This window comes from Castor canadensis, chromosome 13 (assembly GCF_047511655.1).
Source record: "Castor canadensis chromosome 13, mCasCan1.hap1v2, whole genome shotgun sequence".
Classification (NCBI taxonomy): Eukaryota; Metazoa; Chordata; class Mammalia; order Rodentia; family Castoridae; genus Castor; species Castor canadensis.
In genome coordinates this window covers 5,660,201-5,679,715 of record NC_133398.1, presented here as the reverse complement: position 1 = coordinate 5,679,715, position 19,515 = coordinate 5,660,201, and the positions used below count along the sequence as shown (strand labels likewise).

General features: G+C 53.3%; 1 protein-coding gene across 1 annotated transcript; it reads left to right on the top strand.

Annotated features, from left to right (window-relative positions):
* Positions 1-415: 415 nt before the first annotated feature.
* On the top strand, positions 416-19,398 carry Aif1l (allograft inflammatory factor 1 like). Its single transcript, XM_020165606.2, has 6 exons — positions 416-574; positions 724-785; positions 10,347-10,413; positions 12,930-12,971; positions 14,079-14,241; positions 16,368-19,398. Exons 1-6 carry the CDS (start codon positions 544-546, stop codon positions 16,453-16,455), a joined length of 453 nt encoding a protein of 150 aa, XP_020021195.1. The 5' UTR covers positions 416-543; the 3' UTR covers positions 16,456-19,398.
* Positions 19,399-19,515: the final 117 nt, after the last annotated feature.

The window sequence follows — 19,515 nt, the reverse complement described above, 5'->3', positions numbered from 1 at the left end:
TTTATTTCGTAGAGTTTGGGGAATGAAATGAAGTGCACAAGTGAGCGGCCAAGAAATAGGGTTTTTATCAACAAGACATGAATTTATCTAATTGACTTAAAGCGCTCGTGGTGTCATCCTGGCAATACAGCGCAAAGGCGACAGTAAGGAGTCAGCCTCCGCAGGAACCGCGTTTGAGCCTCACAACCACTTGTTGAAGTGAGCTCTGCCCGTGGACTTGCCGAGGCCCGGGCCCGGGCGGAGAAGGAGGGGCTGACGGCGGGTCCCGCCGTGCATTTTCCGCGTCCTCCAGCAGAGGGGCCAGCGCGGGCTTCGCGTCCCGCATAATAGCCTCTTTGATGCCCGCGGCGGGGCGGCGGGAGGGGAGGGCGGGAGCGGAGGCGGGCCGGGGGCAGGGAGGGGAGGGTTCGGCCACCGCGCCCTTCCTCCGCCCCCCGGTCCGGCCGCCACACGCCGCCCGAGCTCCGATCAGGCGCGCGTCCCTCCTCCTCGTCCCTCTCCGTGGCCGCGAAGCCCCGAGCCGGCGGGAGCCCGGCACACACGATGTCGGTCGCGCTCAGCAACAGGTTCCAAGGTAGGTGCCGTGGTCTCCCGCGCTCGGCGTCCCCGGGCCACCACCTGCGCGCGCGGGGCGGACAGCGGGGTGCGCGGCGCGCGGGAACCGGGCGGGGGCGCGTGGCCCCGGAGGGCCCCGCTGCCCGGCCACCTCTTTGTCTCCTCCAGGAGGGAAGGCGTTCGGCTTGCTCAAAGCCCGGCAGGAGAGGAGGCTGGCGGAGATCAACCGGGTAAGCTGCACCGCCACCGCTGGGGACAGCGCGCGGGTCGCTTGAGCCGCTCTCCCTGCCCCGCGCTGTTCCTAGCGCCCGTGGTTCCACCTCTGTCTTTGAGGTCGTGTCCGCCACAGGATTACTCCCTTACCCCCCACCTTTCCTCGGGCTTCCCCCAGTTGCGTCCCTGGCCCCAGCCTTGTCGCCTCCGACTCCAGGTAGATCCGTGCCACCTCCCAGCTCAGGGCCTGGCGTCTCGGGTTGCAAGTTGTTACTCGCCGACTAAGGGGGTGGGAGCTCCTAAAACGGAGCTCCATGCCGGCGGGCTGGGGCTCCCTGGGAGCGGGCCTGGGACTAGGGCAGGGTTTTGGCGCCAGAAGGGACCCCCACCCCACCCCCAGGCCAGCCTCTGCACCACAGAACACAGACTCGATTGGCTAGCAAATGTTGGCCCTTATGTGTGGCCTCCTGCCCCCCACATCTGCCCCCAACACAAAACTCTTTCTCTCCAACTTTTAGGAAGGGGTGCCTAAGGGACTGGTGGTCCTGGAGAGTTTCTATAAAGAAATCCTTCTGATGCTGCCGGGCACACAAGGGGAGCCCCGTAAGTTTGCTTAGTAACCATGTGGCTCCTAGGAGATTAGAGAAGATGGCAGGGCCCATCTGGATTGGCCAAGTTCAGAGGCAGCACAGCCAGGCTTTTGGGTTCCTAAGACCTGGGCTCCAATTGGGCTCTGTTATGTGCCAGCACCCATGTCTGCTCCTTGTGGAAGGTACTAGGGTCATTTCCTGAGAAATGTCCTGATGATGCAGAGCCATGCCCACTGAAACGAGACAGAACATTCCCCCTTTTGATTTGTTTGGACCACTGGACCCCCAGGGGCAGAGCTCAGCTCAGGGGCCCAGATGGGAAGCTGGTGGGCTGGGTGGAGCCGTTGGAGACTGTTGGAAGCTGTGCAGTGGAGAAGCATTTCCTCTTGCCAGCAACTTGCAGTCTTGATTCCTTCCTCCCTTCTTGATTTTCTTGGACTGTCTGCAGCTATGCAGCCTATCTTTTTCTCATCCACTTGCAAGGGTCCCCTGGAGGGTTCTGGGCACCTCATTGCCACTCTCTCTTTGCCTCTTGGTACCATCTCAAGCGTGGCTGCAAGGATGCCTGGACATCTGTCTGGGCTCAGGGTCCAGGGTTGCTGGGCTTCTTCCCAGTTCCCTCTGCTCCAGTCCAGCCTTGATCTTGGTTGCTCTTGCCCTCTGGACAGGAGCCTGGGTCCCTGACCTCACACAGCCCCCTGGGCCACTTAGCCGCATGGGTTGCAAGCTGGCTGTGTCCACCCATGGCCAGCAGGACACTGAGCAAGAGATAGCTGGAGGTGGAGGTTAGGTGAGAGTTAATGGGACTTTCCATGCCACCCTTGCCCTTGGAGATGTGAGTATATGATGATATATGATAATGATGGGAGTATATGGCTGTTGGGATGGTTTTGGGTGTGGACTGACTTGGCTCAGAAAGGGGAGGGACTGTGGCCATCAGGGACTGATTGGGATAGCACTGGGACCGGAGAAAGCAAGCAAGGAGGGGCAAGCAGCTGACCCAAGGCCACACAGGAGCCAGTGACAGAACTTGTATCCTACTGTCCCTTCCCTGTTCTGAGACCCACCGAGTGAGCATAGGCTGCGGTAGGGCTGTGGTCCAGGGAGGGGGCCTGGGGAGAAAGGAAACTCCAGAATCAAACCTGAAGCTTAAGCTGCTTCCCCACCATAGCAGGTCAAAGTGGCCATACTGTAGCTTAGAATAGTGAGGCAGGCCTCCAAGCACCGACTCTGTGACCTTGGGCAAGCCACTTCATCTCTCTGCGTCTCTTGCCAGCAAGAGACAACGGTAGTTGTAATTTTTCAGCAAGATAATTATGTAGCGTGCATAGGAGAGCTGGCTGCTGTCAGGATCATTGCATCAGAGATTTGTTTCTTTGGGGTTCCAGGTGCAGGGAGTGGACACAGGAGATAGCCTGAGATGTGCCAGAGCCCATACTGACTGCTCCCCCTGACCTGTGGTGGGAACGGTGGCCCTGCCCCCACTTGAGCCCCTGCAACAACCAGTTGATGAGCAGACTTTAGGAGAGGCTAGCTCCTCCACAGCCATGGCTGCAGTACAGGGTCCCAGGGTAGAATAGTCTAGAGAGAGCTGGGTTGGTAGCCTGGACTGCCTGCCATTGCAGTACAGCTTCACAACTTACTGGAGTGTGGATTCTTGGGGGTGGGCTGGGCTGAGCAGTGCCCAATGGTCCCACGGATGTAGGAAACCAAACAGAGTGGGGTGTCTTGATTCACTGCATGACATCTCATGAGTGGGGTCACCTGGGCAGCAGCATGGCAGCGCCTGGCTGCTGCCTGGGGCAGAGCCCAACTGGTCTGGCAGCTCTGGGGGCCTCTCTGGGCCAACACTCCAGTTCCTTCTGCGCCTTTTTCCTCCTCTGGTGTGGACCAGCTTCCAGAGGGCAACAGGGTAGTTTGGTCTTAGCAAATTGTTATTATAAGGAATTCAAGAGTCAAAATAGAAGAAAACTTGGGTAAGCCTAGAGATCCCAATGAGGGGAGGGAGGCAAGAGGAGCTGTGTAAATGCAAGGTTTTTGGGTTTCTGCTGTAGTTTCTTGGTACCATGGCAGGCCCGTGGATGCCCACTCTAACCGTGTGAAGAGTAGGTACTGTTATTTCCATTTTACAGAAGCTCAGAAGTCAAGTGAATTGCCTGGGTTTAAACAGCCAATTGACTTCAAGACTATTCAGTCATTCAGTCTCTGTGCTTGACCGGCCCTTTCTGTGGGTGTCTGCTCCCACTTACGCCTTGTGTGTGTGTGTGTTGTATATCAACACCACTGGAGCAGGCAGGACCACTGCAAGTGCCTCCTACTCCCTCCACATAGCTGGCATTCCCCACATCCTAATGGCATAGTAGGTGACCCCAGGCCAGCAAGTCCTGGCCTTATATGGCAATGGGAGAAATTTTCTCCAGCTTCCCATAGGGACAGAGAGAAACCGTGATGCTGACTGAGCTGCCCCTCAGCACGCCTGTGCCCTGGGGTCAAGCTGGAGAAACCAGGAGGACAGTGAGGGCTGCAGCTTGAGCCCGTTGGTGGCAAGGATCTTTTATCACAATAACGTGTGGCTGTGCTCCAGGCCTGGCATGCTCCTTGACATGTGTCATCACAGACCCCCGCTCCATCATGCAGGTGTGCAGTGAGAATCTTGAAACAACCTTGTGGGGCAAGGATAATGATGACTCCCATTTTAGAGATGAGGAAACAGAGGCTCAGCCTGATGAAGTCACCTGCCCAAGGTCATCTGGCCAGGAAGTGGCAGAAGCAGGATTCAAACCAGGTCTATCTGGTTCCACATGCCACCCAGGACCTGCCCTGGCTCCTGTCCACCAGGTGGCTGCAGCCTAGTGGTGCCATAAGCCTCTCTTGGTTATGTGGATAAGGATCTTTGGCTACTGTCCCGATGTCCCAGCACTCCTGGGTCAAATGAAGGGCACTCAACATTCCCTGACAAATTTGGGTGCCTAATGGTTATTTCAACACCAACATGGCACCCATGCACGGAAGGGAGGTGGCAGGGCAACTGGGATCTCTGCCCAGGGCTGTGTGTGTCCCCTACCCCTCCCTCAGCCACGGGGGACCTCTGAGACCTGACCCAGGGGACTGTGTAAGTATGTCTCTTTTCCTCTGTACCTGGCAGTACCATACTGTCCCTGCCCAGGTGAATGTACCCAGTTGGCATTGGGTCACCCATCTCTCTTGCTCTTCCTTAATATATTATAAAGGAGATGGTGATAAGCAGCCATGTGAGCCTCTGGGGATTCAGTGTCCCCCACAGGTTTGGTCAGTTGTGACCTCATTGTAGCCCTGTCACAGGCAGCTGGAGATGGAATTTCTGCAGGGTCTGCCTCATTTGTGTGGCTGCTGGGGTGTTTTTCTTCAAGTGCCCCACCTATTGGTGAGGACATTTTGTCCGGATGAGGTCCCAGAGCTGCCCTGGGGAATGTGAGCCTGCTGTCCTTGTAGGTGCAGGTTACAGGCTCTTGCTACTCGCCAGGTGCCAGGCCGAGCATTTGTGGCTTGGCCCTGCCCCTCTTAGAGCCTGTGGGCTGCGTCAGAGGCTTCAGAGCCCTGGCATCTTGCTGCCTGTCCTTGGGTCTCCTGCCCAGGGTGTCAGCCGCTAGACCTTTGGATGGTCTCCAGGATGGTGATATTTGCCTGCCCCCAAATTCTGCTGTAGCTAATTCATAAAGACAAACCTGGAGGGCCAGGAGCAAGGGACAATGAGAAGGTGACTGAGGTACCAGCCCAGGAAGAGAGTTAAGTCAGGGAGCCAGCCTACGGCAGGCAGCAGAGCTCCTGAGGCCAGGACACCAGGGCTGATGGCCTCTGGTGCTTTTGGAACTAGCCCCCTTCTGTCCCTGAGCTCTTGGATGGGGCTCCCAGGGTGGGGAGGGGCCTCCCTTGTGCGCCAGTGGTTGTCAATGACCAAAGGAGGCAGCAGGGAGCAGGTGCAACTATGGGTGCTGTCCCCTGGGGCTGACATGGGAGCATAGCACTGTGTCCTGTGTGGATGGCTGTCACTGCCAGGTCAGCCATTAGTCCTAGGACAAAGTGAAGCTTTCCCTTGGGAAGGGATGGCCAGAAGTTCCAGACTGCCCTGAAGGACTTCATGGTATCATGTTGGGGCATAGAGCGTTGTGAGTGGGCCCTTTTCTGCACAGCTTTTCTCTTGGTATGGCTTGAGTTTGGGTGATCCACACACAGTAATAATGGCCAACACTCTGTAAGTGTACCTTGAGCACACTTTTTCCTAGCAAGGAGCTGGTTTAGTCTTTACAGCAATTCAAGAGGTCCTGCCATTGTGATTCCATCTTACAGATAAGGAAACTGAGGCCCAAATAGTAAGGCAAGTTGTCCAGGGTCACAGAGCTAAGTGCCGGGGCTGGGATTGGAGCCCAAGCACCCTGATCCAATCTCTATAACCCCTCTGCTCCACACCCCTTGCCTGCAGAGTTCATGTGATGCTTCCAACCATTGTGACTGAGGTTAGGTGAGATCTTTTGCTCTGGGGCCTCAGTTTCCCCAGTCTATTGAACAAGGAGCACAACATTTCCTGAAAAACTTGTCTTTTGGGATAGTTGATTGAATTGGGAGAGCAAGATGGGGGTAACATAAACCATCTCCCCCAACTCTAGAAGGCTTCCCAGCCTCAAATAACCTGATAACCTGCTGCTGTAGCTGTTCCTGGAAAGGTCACTCCCAGCACTGACTTTCTTTGCCCAGAAATCTGTGGCCTGGCACCTGCTCCTTGTTTAAGACAGGGAGGAAGCTGAGATGGTGGAGGGAGAAAGACCCTGAATTGCCAAACCTTTGTAGTATTGAACAAATTAGGTGGCCTCTTCCAGTCTCAGTGGTCCCATCTGTCAAACGGTGATACAAAGAAAGGGACCAAGAAATCCTAACAGTCCAAGTCGGGGAAAGCCCATCTCCAGTCTGTTTAATGATCCATGCTGGCGGTAAGCATATAAGCTGGTTGTATCGTAGAAATGTTAGAAGTTACCAGTAATAACCTCCTGACAGGTGTTTAGCATTCGCTAAGCATCAGGCACTATGTTAATTTGACATGTTTTTACTTACATATGGCAGTGCTCGGGACAGGCCTAGGATCTTTATATTCTGCCTTAGATAAAGAAACTGAGGCATAGACAAACAATGTGATTTTCACGTGGCTAAGTGCACATTCTGACTCCATCTTGCCCTCTTTTGATTATTTTGCTTTTCTTCCAAATATCTGGGATGGTTCCTATCCTCAGCCTGTGGACCCAGGGCCAGAGCACCTGTGTTGGAGAAGGGGTTGGTCCTGGATAGACAGAGTACCTGACTTTCGGCATGACTGTGCTCTGAGGCTGAGTAGGGACGTGGGAGCAGGATGCCTGGAGGGAGAAACCAGGCTGTGCTTGTGTAAGAACCAAGAATTCAAAGCCTGGAGGTGGTGTGGGAGCTGGCAGCCCAGCCTCTGCACTCCTGCCTGCTGTCCACCTGCCTCTTCTCTCCCGTGCCAAGGGCACAGCTGTCCCAAGCACAGGGCTGGGGAGGGAGAGCTGTCTACCCACACATGAACCAGTCAGCTGGTTCTCCTTCCCTGGTCATTCCATTTGTCATTGTTATCTCTAAGGGGAGCTGTGAGCCCATTCCAAGTCCCCTGTCTGTCACATGCAGGTAAACGCTTTGGCAAAGCTTCATCATATTCAATTGTCTATTGAGTGCCTACTCTATGCTGGGCACTGCTAAATCTGGGCATCTGGGGGCACAAGATGATAAGTATGTCCTCCTAGGACCCATGGTTGAAGACCTGCCTCCTCCCAGCACCTTCCTTGGGTGGCTTTAGCTTCTCAGCTGTGTGCTGGCAGGAGCCCAGGAAGCCTGGAGATGGCCTTCCTTCCTAGTTTGTATAGCCACATGCTAGCTATACAGCTTTGTGCAAGTTCTTTATCTTCTGGGAGTCACCATTTATTCATCCCTCCCACAAATATTGAGCACCTGCTATGTGGAGCCTCCATCTTAGCAGGGGAAGATGAGGGACAGTGACCATAATAAGCTGTGTCCATGGAGATCGTGTTAGGAGAGACAGATAAGACATGGTGGACTAGAAGTGGGGATGGACTGTGGTGAGCAGTCTGCAGTATACAATGGGGTGGGTGGGGAGGGTCTCACTGAGAAGGTGACATTGACCACAGTCTTGAAGGAGATGAGAACCATGTAGCTATGTGGGGAAGAGCACTCGAGGTGGGGTGGGGGGAGCACAGCTGGAGCAAGGGTCCTGGGGTAGGCACGAGATTGGCACAAGTGCTAAAGGGGCAGGAAGTGGGAGGGGTACCAGTTAAATAACATGTGAGAGGGTGGTGTGTGCTAAGCAGAAAACACTTCACTCACGTAAAAGTGGTCGTCCAAGCTCTGTCCCCGCACTGGGTACCTACTGAGAGCCTGGCCCAGGGAGTCTGGGGATGGAAGTCACTACTGGCCACTTCTGTGCTCATGCTGTGCTCTTGGCCTTGCTCTCAACAGCTGTCTGATTGTCTTGTATCTGTCCATGCATGACTTGTCTCCAAGACCAGGGACTATGTCCTTCTTTTGGACTCCATCTGCCTGCAGAGGGGTCACAGTTGATGTGGTCCCTAGGGTGGTCGGTGAGTACTTCAGACAGGCTCCAGGCTGGGGTGGCCTCCAGTCTTTCCCCAGAAGTGCCCAGAGCCTGGGCCTTGCCTGTGCTCTTCCCCCCCTCCCCCAGGCTTTGCAATTCTTACTAAAGTGAAGGGAACACAGAGCGGGTGTAGTGGACTAAGTGTATTCCATTTTAAAATTCAGAAGTGAACTTCCTTTTGAACTCATGGCAACCGTCAATGGTCATTGTTTAAAGAGTCTTTCCTTGGCATAATAAAAACTTGGCAGTCCTATATTTGTGTTCACCCTCCCCTATAATGTCTCTTGTTTGCATTACCTTGGTGTCTAGGAACCTCTGATCTAATGGGACCCTCGCTGGGTAGATAAGGGGTGTGGGACCCTGGGAGGTGCCTGGTTTGTTCAGGGCCACAGACAAGAGTGAATTGTCCAACTTTTCGTCTGAAAATGTGATGGGGAGCTATGACAGGGAACCAAGAGGCGTCCTCTGCAGAATCAGCCAGCAGGCGGGCAGCCCCTGGGCTCCAGCTAGGTGGAGGCAGGGCCAGCACATGGCAATGAGGCACCAAGTGAAACAGGCCAAGCCAGCTGGACCCCGTGGGCCTCAGTGCTCTCAGCCCTCTGCAGGAGTCTGATAGACCCAGAAAGCAAGCCAGCCCTGCAGTTCAGTGGTCAGTGGGCAGAGCATTTAACCCTCTGGTCCTCCCAGTCTAACCTCTAAAACCAGATTAAGAGTGGTTGGATTTTGTGAGATAACTCTGTGCTGGTCATGATCAGTATTACCAAAAGCAAGAGGGCAGTCAGGCCTTACCCCAGGGAGAAGATGAGCGCAGGGTGGTTTCTCCTCCTGTTGAAAGGTGCTGAGTGAAGGCAGAGGAACTTGGCTGGAGGAGGGGTCCTGTTCTGCCTCAGTCACAGTCATCCCTGTCCTCCCTGAACATGGACATTGAGTCCACGTCTAAGTGCTGCTCAGGGTTTTCCCCACTGAGAGGTGCCCAAGAAGGGGGACTACTGTGCCCATTTTCCAGCTGGTAAGGAGGGGACTGAGATCAAGCACAGCCCGCTTTCTGATCCTTAGGTTTTTATCATCTCTGTTCTAGGTGGCTTACAGCAGACTGGGAAGTAGTGAGTTCTCCATCCCTTGGAGGCCTGTGAGTCGAGACAACCATCATTTAGGAAATGACAGCAAGAATTTAGAAACAGATCTAGTGATTGATGGGGGATAAGATGTAATAGCGTTTGAAACATGGACTTTCTGTCATCTTAGGAGAGAGACTTTACCTTATTCACCTTGCTTCCTTGATGCCAGCACAGGGCAATGTCCCCTGAATGAACAAACAGATGGAGTAGTGGTGCCATGACCAGTTGGTAATAAGGAAGCGAGGTCCAGGGTCTGAGTGATAGGGAGGGAGCCCGCCCTCTGCTCCTCCTTTGCAGTGTGGGTTCTAGGGCTGCTGAGAGGCCTAGCAGGTGCTTACTCTTGGGATGAATGCCTGTACTCTGCCCAATTTTCAGTGCTGGGGCTAACAAGGCACACTTTAAATGAGACAAGGCCAAGTCAAAGTTCTCACCATGTAAGCCTCAGCTTCCTCATCTGTGAAATGGGTGTGATAACAGTGGCTACCTTTTGGGGCTACTAGGAAAGCTGAAGATGTAATGTGGGTCAGTGGTCTACCTGGAGGTCATTGTTACTGTCAATGACCCCCACCCCACCCCACCCCACCCATCTACTTCTTTGAGTGTCTACAAGCTTCTGAAGGGAAGCAGGCCAGAGATTCAAACCTCAGTTTTACAGGTAAGGAAGCAGGTGAGAGGATAAGTGGCCTCCCAAGCAAGGTCCAGTCACTTTCTGGCCCAAGCAGATATTAAGAACACGACAACTGTGTGCCATGATTCATACGTGCTCTCTCATTGGACCTTATGGACTCAAGAAATAGCTACGCCGTGATCCGCCCAACTCCTCTTCCTCGGAGGGGGGATGGTAATAGCCACACGGAGAAGAGTTCATTCACTCGGGGTCACATATCTAGGAAATGAATGACGGACAAGACGACTTTTTTGGTGTTCTCGGCTTTCCTGATGGGGTTCAGTTGCCCTAGGGGCAGCATAGGTCCCCTGCCCAGATGGCGTTTAGTCTTTGAGAGCAGACCCTCCAGTGGCCTACTGAGCACATGTCCTATCCCCAGAGTGGACTGTGCAGGCCTGCTTCTGAGGGCTGATCTGAGGCCGGGGAAAACACAGAACAAATCCTGCCTGGTCAGGCCTGGACACCTGACAGAAAATGAGGCACCTAAACTGTAGACTGGTGACTTCTGCCCTCTCCCCGGCCCCTTGCTCAGCACTGTACTCTTGCCTCTATAGGAGTTCCTCTGTGACCAGAAGTACTATGATGAAGAGAACCTGCCAGAAAAGCTTGCAGCCTTCAAAGGTGAGCCAGAGCTGGCTGTTCCACCATCCCCAGAAGAGCTGGGCTGACTGCTTAATGCCTGGTACACAGTACTCCTTGGCTCCCCAAGACTGGGCAGTGGCCCTGTTTCATCCAGAACCCCTCCCTTCCTGGAAGAATTCAAGACAGGGGTCCCAGGAGACATGGAGAAGGACTTGCACTTTGTCTCTCTGCCACCATGGCCCCTCTAGCCTGCAGGTCCTGGCCTGGCCTCACCCTGCCCCTCTCCCAGTGGAGCTCAGGTTGTCTCCTGTCTGCTCCTGTCCACCCCATCTGGACCCTGCTCACTCCCGGGGCCCCAGCACACAATCCACTCTTTGTGAGCAGTCTTTGCCTCTCCCCCTCCACAGTGGAGAGTCTCGGGAGCCCCTGTGGAGAATGGACGCTTGTGTCGCCACAGTGGGGCAGGGGGGCAGTTTCTACCCATTGAATCCCAGCAGCACGGGATGAAAAGAAAACAGGGCCCAGGAGCCCGCATGCAGGGGGGGCCAGCATAAAGGTCCTTCTGTTCAGGCTTGGTGTTTGGTTCCCAGCCAATGGCTGGAAAGGAGAGGAGCAGGGCACACAGGAGTGGGGCAGACCCACCTTTCCTGCCCCAGGGAGGCACTTGGAACCCAGGAGCTCTGGACTTCTGACGATGCACAGGGAATATCCGGGAGGTCACATGCCCCCGTCCCAAGCATTTGCAATGTGGGTGTCCTCCCTGCTCCAAGGCAAAGACCCCACCAAGCTTGCCTCACATCGCTTGCAGATCTTAGGCAGGGCGTCAATAGTGTTAGTCACGGGTAGCAGCCCATGTGAACACTGCTAAGTAACAGCCAGCATGGTGAGTTCCCCACATCACCCCAATCGTTCACAGGTGATGGTACAGTCGTTAATTTACAGAGAAATGAACTCAGGCCCATGGTGGTGGGGTCATTGGCAGAGACTTGAACCTCCCCTGTGGCAGAGCTGGGGCTTGAACCCTTGTCAGCTGGGCACCAAAGCACCTGCTCTCCACCAGGATGCTATAATCCTTTTTACATTAAGAAGAAAGAGAAATAGAAAAAAAGATACCCTGTCCTCATGCATCCCAGCCACCTGCAGGGGAGCTGTGCAGGGGACACCACATGCCACTCTTCAAGGGTGGCTCTGGGAGGAGGGACAGGGTGTCAGGGGTCTGAAGTCACTCTCCTTGTCTTCATTAGGATGTAGGATTGGGTCTGTCGGGCAGGACTGGACCCACAGGAAGTTATGTTGGAAGGAAGAGATCCAAAGGTTTTCGAACCATTCATGATGGTCCCCAAATGAGTGTTCACTATTTGGATAGAATGTGAACACAAGATGCTTGTCCTAGAGGGTGGGGGGAACCAGACAACAGGGAGAAGCCAAAATCAGCAGGGTGTGGGTACTTTGGAGAGAAAAGCACTCCGGGGGCAGAGATGCTTAGTGGTGGGCAGTGGGGGCCCATTCAGAGAGGGTAGGGAGCTCTGAAGGCATGAGGAAGGGCCCGAGGATACCTGGGAGGACCTGTCAGGAGGAGGAGCTGCTGGAGCATGTGGACAGTGGGTGGGAGCCGCCAGGCCAGCAGAGAGCAGTGGGATGGAGGGGACAGTGCATTCATAGGCCCCTAGAAGGATCTCAGCCTTTCCATGCTGGCTGCTCCATGATGAAGAATAGATTGCAAGAACTCCTCTGTTGTGGCAGGAATGGACTGTCCAGGGCCACATGGTTTGTTGACATACTACCCTCATCAGAAAACACCTAGTTTAGCCAGGTACCAGTGGCTCATGTCTATAATTCTAGCTACTCAGGAGGCAGAGATTGTGGTTTGAAGCCAGCTTGGGCAAATATTTCTTGAGATCCTATCTCAAAAATACCCAACACAAAGAAGGGCTAGCAGAGTGACTCAAGTGGTAGAGCACCTGCCTAGCAAGTGTGGAGTCCTGAGTGGAGTCCTGAGTTCAAACTCCAGCACCACCACCAAAAAAAAAAAAAAGAAAAAGAAAACACCTAGCTCATGGCTCCTGTCATCCTCCCTTGCTGTTGGTTTTCCTGGGCTCCTTGGCCTGGGTAATTTTAATTTTAGTTCAAAGTCTGCAGATGAGGTCTTTATGTGCACTTGTGAGCTGGGCAGGCCCCAGGCCTCTCTCCAGTTTCAGAGCGAGGCTTCCCACAGTGCCACCTGGGCTACTCAGAGACACCAGGGCCTGCCCACCACCCTTTCCAAACCACTGGCTCTGAGTCTCTAGGGCCAGGAATCTGTCTAGTCACTTTGCAGCCTGTTCAGATGTTCCTGCTGCATCAGTGGGCAGCTGCCCTCCTCCAAGGATCAGAGTGGCCCCCAGTTACCTTTCCTTCATGGTGCCTGTGGGACAGTGGTGCAGGCAAGAAGAACTATTTCCAGAGATGATGTCTGAGAGGACAGGACTCATGGGCTGGGGAGGGTGGCAAGAAGGAGGCACTGGGTCTGTGCTGCTGCTTCCAGGCTAATGTGGGGTTTTGCTTGTAATTTCCAGAGAAGTACATGGAGTTTGACTTGAACAATGAAGGCGAGATTGGTGAGTGAGGCCTTGGGGGAGGAGGGAGAAGGTGGGTACAGGGTTTGCGATCCACAGGGTTGTTGATAGCCCTGTGAAATGCATCTTTTGACTGAGATCTTGGCCCACTCACTGGTATTTCTTTAGTGTAAATCTCTCCAATGAGACGTTGTAAGTCAGAAGATTCAGCTGCATCCTGGCAATTGCCCTCTGGAAAGGTCTTGCCAATTTCAACTCTGGTGGGCATTATGTGGGAGCCTGCTGCCAGGCTCTCAGAAAGACTCAGGATAGCCTAGCACCTTCAGGTCCTGCCCACCTTGCCTCTTGGGTGAGCACTGGCCTCACCTCTGCTCCTAGCCCCAAGATCAGCCCCTGCCCATCCCGGCTGCTGCTTTCTTTGCTGACCCATTGTTTCTGTGAACAATCCCCAGGAAATGGCCTTAGACCTTGGTGGGAGCTGGGAGGTCAGAGGCAGCTGCTCCCAGCTCCCTCCTGGGGTGAAGTAACTTTGGTACCTCCCTTGTTTTTCTTGAATTTTGTTCTTTGCTTATTTTCCCTGCCCTGAAGAATATTTTTGGCTCCTTCTTCTTTCTAGCCTAGGCGGAGTCCTAGGACAGCAGGGTGGATGTGACAGGTGGCAGGCAAGTAAGTCACTTGCCATGCTGTGCCCGAGAGACTGACTTTCAGTGCTTGGGGTCAGGCCCACTCCCTGCCCTGACCCCACCCCCACACAGCAGTAACTCCCTGGGCAGAGGGAGAGTTGGCACTTGGCTCACCCTTGAGCACAGAGAGCAGCTGAGCACCACAGAGCCATAGCTTCTCCTGCATTGTGCCTCTGAAGGAGCCCAGCAACCCATCTTACCACTGATGGGGGCAGGGTTCAGAGAGGCAAAGAATCTGCCTTGGGTCCCCAGCCAGGAGTGGCAGAGCTCAATTCTAACGCAAGTCTGATTGTAGAAACCCAGGACCCTACCCACCAGCCTATCCTGCCTCTGAAGAGAGCTGGGAGGGTGATGGGCTCATCCCCGCCAGGGAGAGCATCCACAGAGCCACTGGGTGTGGGCCTTGGCTCCCCACTGGGCCTCAGCAGCCCACGTCCACTGAGCGGGTCTGCCTTTCCTTCGGCAGACCTCATGTCTTTAAAGAGGATGATGGAGAAGATGGGGGTCCCCAAGACGCACCTGGAGATGAAGAAGATGATCTCAGAAGTGACAGGTGGGGTCAGCGACACCATCTCCTATCGAGACTTTGTGAACATGATGCTGGGCAAGCGGTCAGCTGTCCTCAGGTTGTGAGTACCCCCCCAACATGTGGGGCCTCCAAAGGCCAAGGGCATCTGTGGGGAGAGGCTCCTGACTCTGGCCACCTCAGCCAATCCCCAGCCAGTAGGTAGCTTGTGGTGCGACACGCGGGGTGAGGTACCGGATTTTTATATGTCACAGATCATGCTAATGCATGCCTTGCAGGGCAAATCAGCCCAAAGCACTGACCTGGAGCTCAGTGGCCAGGGAGGGGCAACCGTGATGGTGATGGTTATGATAAGACTATTGTCCACACTTGCTGGGCCTCAGTTTCCTCATTTGTAAAGTAATTCTACTACCCACATGGGGCTGTGAGCAAGTCAAAACTCGGCTCTCAAGAGAGGTAGAGTTCAAATCCTGAACTGGATTACTGGCCACCTAAATGGCCCTGGGCAAGTTACCTTAGGTTCACCAGCCACAGTTTTCCTTTATTCCCTTCCCAGTGCAGAGGACTGAACCCAGAGCTTCGCGCCTGTGCTTACCCACTTGCGCTGCATTCCCAGTCCTTTTTTTTATTTCGTTTTTAAGATAGCGAAACTGGAGTTTTGGATCCAAGGCCCAAACTCCTGGGATTCCACATGTCAGGTCCAGCCACTCACCCCTAAACACCCAATAAAGAGACATTAATGGTGACGGCAGAGAAAGGAGGTTTATTACATGACTTGGGAGGAGGCAGAGTAAACACTCCAGCGTCTTTGGTGGATAGACATGTTTAAATACACAAGACCTGGAGGCAGGGGGAGAGGATCGCATAGGTAAACAGTCCCTCTCGTGGGGTCTGGTTGACCATTAATCTCAGTCCTCATTTTGGGAGAGGCTTGAGTTGTAATCAGAGTCATTGTCACCTGACAAGTGGTCTGGTGTGAGGAGACTTTACTATTAGGGTTCCTTGTCATGAAGATATTATCAGTTCTATCTTTCCTGGAATCCAAGGTGATTACAAAGTGACTACAAACAGAATGGCTTAGAGCAAAGACAGGTACAAAATAGAGAGATGCCTTGCTTTTCTCTTGTTTTTAGTTAATTCCTAAACCCAGGAAGGAGGTTCAGCTAAAGCAGTTTAGGCACCTCTTACAAGAGGGTTTCGTTAACTTTATCCAGGCTGGTCCCAAATACTCTTGTTTCTAGCTCGAGTAATGGGGATTACAGGCGTGTACCACCATAGTTAGCTTTTTTTTAAAGGCAGGGTCTCCATATGTGGCACCTCACACTTCCTGGAGCCGGGATTACAGGTGTGTGCACCCCTGGCTGAGTCTTTCTTCAGTGTAAAATGGGGCAGTCCGTGTCCTCCGTGAAGCAGTCATGAGGGTTAATGAGATAATGTGCAAAGATTTCAGCTTGTGCCCAGCTGATGGCAAACATCTAATATATGACACCCCATGTTGTAGGCTGTCCTCCCCATTAGATCCTCTGGAGAGTCTTGTCATTTGTCTCAGCTGAAAAGGACACTCAGCTTTTATGAAAGAAGATTCACTTTTTTTTAAGTACAAAGTGGACTATGCCTGTCTCACTTCTCAAAGGAGTTCACTGAGGCACAAGGAGAACAAGTAACTGGCTGATGAGCCCGTGTTTCAGTCTGGCCAGAACCGTGGACCACCCCCCCATCCCCCCATACACAAAAGTGCCAAGGGTCTGAGAGGTTGACTGTCTGGTTCTGGGAAGCAACACTTGAATGTTGCTGTTTCCCTACAGGTCCCATGTGGAACCCTTATTCTCTCCTCCCCAGACTTGACTTGCAGTGCAGTAGGGGAGGTTTTTTTGAAGATCTGAAAGGAATTTGAGCAGAGCCCTGGCCCAGACTCACTCAGCCTTCTCCAGACAGTGTGGCTAGATGAAGGCACGTGGCCTGGAAGTCAGGCCTGGAGCATTGTCCCTGCCTCTTCCTTGGACCTCCTGTGGGAGCCACAAAGCCTCTGTGCCTCAGTTTTCCCCTCTGTAAAATGGACTAGCAGACCCTCCACGTAACTGCCAGCATGGACTTTCACGAGGACCCCTGAGAACAGATGTGGGGGTATTCTGTTGAGTACTGAGCCAGTGTGAGGGCTGGAGGACCTCTGGATACGGGGATGAATTCTAATCCTGTTTTGTTTTTTTCTTTTCTTCACCTTGAAACCAGAGTCATGATGTTTGAAGGAAAAGCCAATGAGCGCACCCCCAAGCCAGTTGGCCCCCCTCCAGAGAGAGACATTGCCAGCCTACCCTGAGGACCTGCCTGAACCTCCGGGCCTCCCCATTCCCTGCCCTTCCCTCCTGCCTTTCCCGACTCATTGTGATTTGTCTTAGTTGTTTGGTCGCTGTGTTTGGTTTGTTTGTTTTCATCAGTCTCTTTGGAAAGCACAAATCTGTCTTAAAGGGACTCTGGGTGGGGAATCCGGAGCCTTGTGTCCCTTCCTCTTTTACTCGTCCTGCCTTCTCCACCTCCCTGTGCAGAAGGGCTGGTATCAAACCAAAAACTGGACAGGGCAGGGATGCTGGAAGCCTGTGTTCCCACGCTTGGAGACTGTCCTGTCCATCTTTTTAGAAGGCCTCTGAGCTAAGTTAGGCTGCAGGCCTGGCCCTGGTGAGAAGCCCAGCCCACTTTCAAATACCTTAGAGCAGGAACAATGCTCAGGGCCCCCTTGGGTGTCCTTCGCTAGCTCCCTACGTCCAGTGCTCCTGGTGGTCCAGGATATGGCCCCTTAGTGCCTGGTCCCCCACCTGACCTACCCTTGGGCATTACCTCTGCTCATCCTCAGTGATAGGACAAAAGGTGGGGAAGAAAGGAGCTTGGTCCTTTGAGCCCTTCGAGAAGGAGCCAGAAGAAACTTCTGCTTTCTTGTCACAGCTTTACAGGCAGCATAGAGGGACTGTGGCCCCACTGTCCCTTGCTAGGGCAGAAAAGGGCTTCAGAGCAAAGGGCCAGGGACCCTGGGGGAGGGTTAGCTCAGTGCTGCCCACCCTGTAGGAAGAACACTGAGGGCATGAGGATGGGAGGATGAAGAAAACGCTCATGCAGAGTCAGCACCATGGGAAGCCAGGAGCTGAGAAGTAGACTGCCTTTCTGATTGTCACCTGCTTGAAACCCAGCTGGGCTTCCTCCATTGCCTCCCTGCCCTACTCACACCAACCTTTCAGTTCACTCACTCAGCCCATATTTATTGAGTGCCTCTGACGAGCTTTAAGTCCTCCTACTTGGTCCTGACTGTGCTGGGTCCACGGTCTCTAACTCCTCCCTTTCTGAATTCCTCCAAACCTTGAGCTTGGGGATTGGATTGAGGTTATCTGGGCCCTTTCTTATGGACTCACAGGATTTTAGAGGCCTGATCTAATCTGTAGGTTAGCCAGTCCACTCATTTCACTGTGCTGGCCCAAAGGAGGAAGGGCTTTGCAAGGTCGGGTGGTTAATCTGGAGATGGAAGAGCCTACACTGGTACCCTGCCTGCACCTTCTGTCTGCTCTGGGCTGCCTTAGGCAATGACAAAAACATTAAAGGGGGGGAGGGGTGCTCTCCCAGGCCAATACTTGGGGACGGCATCACTTGGCTCTGAAGGCCCTCGGCCAGGGCTCACCCTCCCCAAAGTGAGGCAGTATCAGGGCCTGGCCTCTGCACTCTGCCTTTCCTACCTACAGCTAATTGGCTGAGCCTCAGAAGAACTCATGCAGGAAGGTGTCAAACTTGGACCCTATCTTGGCAGAGTGCTAAGCTCGGCCTTGACACAACCTGCGTTCTGGAGTCCTTCATCCTGTACATTCAGGACTCAGATGCACTCATTCATTGAACAAATTTATTATTAAACCCCTGCTATACACTGCGAGTTCAGACCCCAGCAGTGAAATGGGCACATCATGGAATTTAGGGTCAAGTGGGGAAGTCAGACTCAGATGATGATAGATTATCATGCTAGGTAGTGGGGGGTACATAAGGATGACTGCCCTGTAGTCCTGGGGCTTCTAGCTGGGCCCAACTGGGCAGTTGTCCTGGAGAAGCCTTTGTGAAACCTTAAGTGGAGTGGACTGGGGCAGTGTGGGGTCCCTGCAGCTCCTCAGGGACTCAGTAAAAAGCCCAGGTTGAGCCAGGCACTGGTGGCTCACACCTGTCATCCTAGCTACTCAGGAGGTTCTTGGTTGGAGGCCAGCCCTAGGAAGTTGCAGTTTGTGAGACCCTATCTTGGAAATACCCAACACAAAAGGGCTGGTGGAGTAGCTCAAGTGATAGAGTGCCTGCCTAACAAGTGTGAGGCCCTGAGTTCCAGCCCCAGTACCAACATAAAAAACAGAGCCCAGGTTGCTTTTCCAATAGCAGCTTGAGGGAGCAAAGCAGGCAGGGCATGAGCACATGAGCAGCTCTAGTCTTAACCAGTTCGGGAGTGAAATTATTTGGCTACAACTGGCTGAACTTCAGCCTAAGAGGCTGCTTCACATACGCAGGTCTAGTTGAAATTTAAACCCCAACAAAACATTCCTCCCTGTAAATCTAAAATCCTGCCCACTCCCATCCCTCCTCTGCCTTGTGTTTATTTCCCTCTTGAGATATCAGATTAGCAAGTGCCTGTCCCTACCTCTTCTTCCTGCCTCTCTTCTCTGCATGGGCTGGGACCTTTGTCATATTTAGTTATTTCTGTTTTGCACTTGGAGAGGAAGGCAGAACCAACCAGGCTTGTTTCAGTGAGTTCCACAGCTTACGGTGGCACAGGGAGGGTCCATATGGGAGAAGAGCAGACAGGTATGTCTCCAGCCTCTGAGGAAGGGTTCTTATTGTGTGTGTGTTGTGAGGGGCGGGGGGGGGGAACCCCATTAGTCCCTTCACTGGTTCTTAGAACTCATATCCCAGGGAGAGAGGGTCTCGAGTGATCCCTGGAAGGGAGTCTGCATGTAGTTTATGCTGTGACTTTTGGCTCCAGGACTCTTCTTTGGCTAAATGTTCAACTTCTTGGATTTCACTCTTATTTCTGAAAAAGACCAAATCTAACTGATGTAACCAGCACCATAGGGACTGGCAAGTATGGCTTTGTCCCTGTGACTCAAAAGGAAAGAGTTTGCCAGGCAAATTCAAGTGAATGAAGTTATGTGTGTGTGTGTTTGTGTGTGTGTGTGTGTGTGTGTGTGTGCATGTGTGTGAGGTTGGATATCATCTCTACAGATGGAAATAAACCAAACTTACCAATGTCTTTCTTTGTGTATCTTGGGTCAGGTTCTGGGTTCAGCAAACTCAGAGGCGCCAGCGAACCCAACAGCAGACTGAGACAGTTGTACTTCATTTACTCCTTATAGTAGCCCCAGACACT

Excerpts from the sequence above, each read along its gene's own strand:
- Aif1l (XM_020165606.2), top strand. The coding sequence starts at position 544 with ATGTCGGTCGCGCTCAGCAACAGGTTCCAAG. Across the intron at positions 786-10,346 it reads GGCTGGCGGAGATCAACCGG|GAGTTCCTCTGTGACCAGAA; the intron begins GTAAGCTGCACC and ends TTGCCTCTATAG. Across the intron at positions 12,972-14,078 it reads GAACAATGAAGGCGAGATTG|ACCTCATGTCTTTAAAGAGG; the intron begins GTGAGTGAGGCC and ends TTCCTTCGGCAG.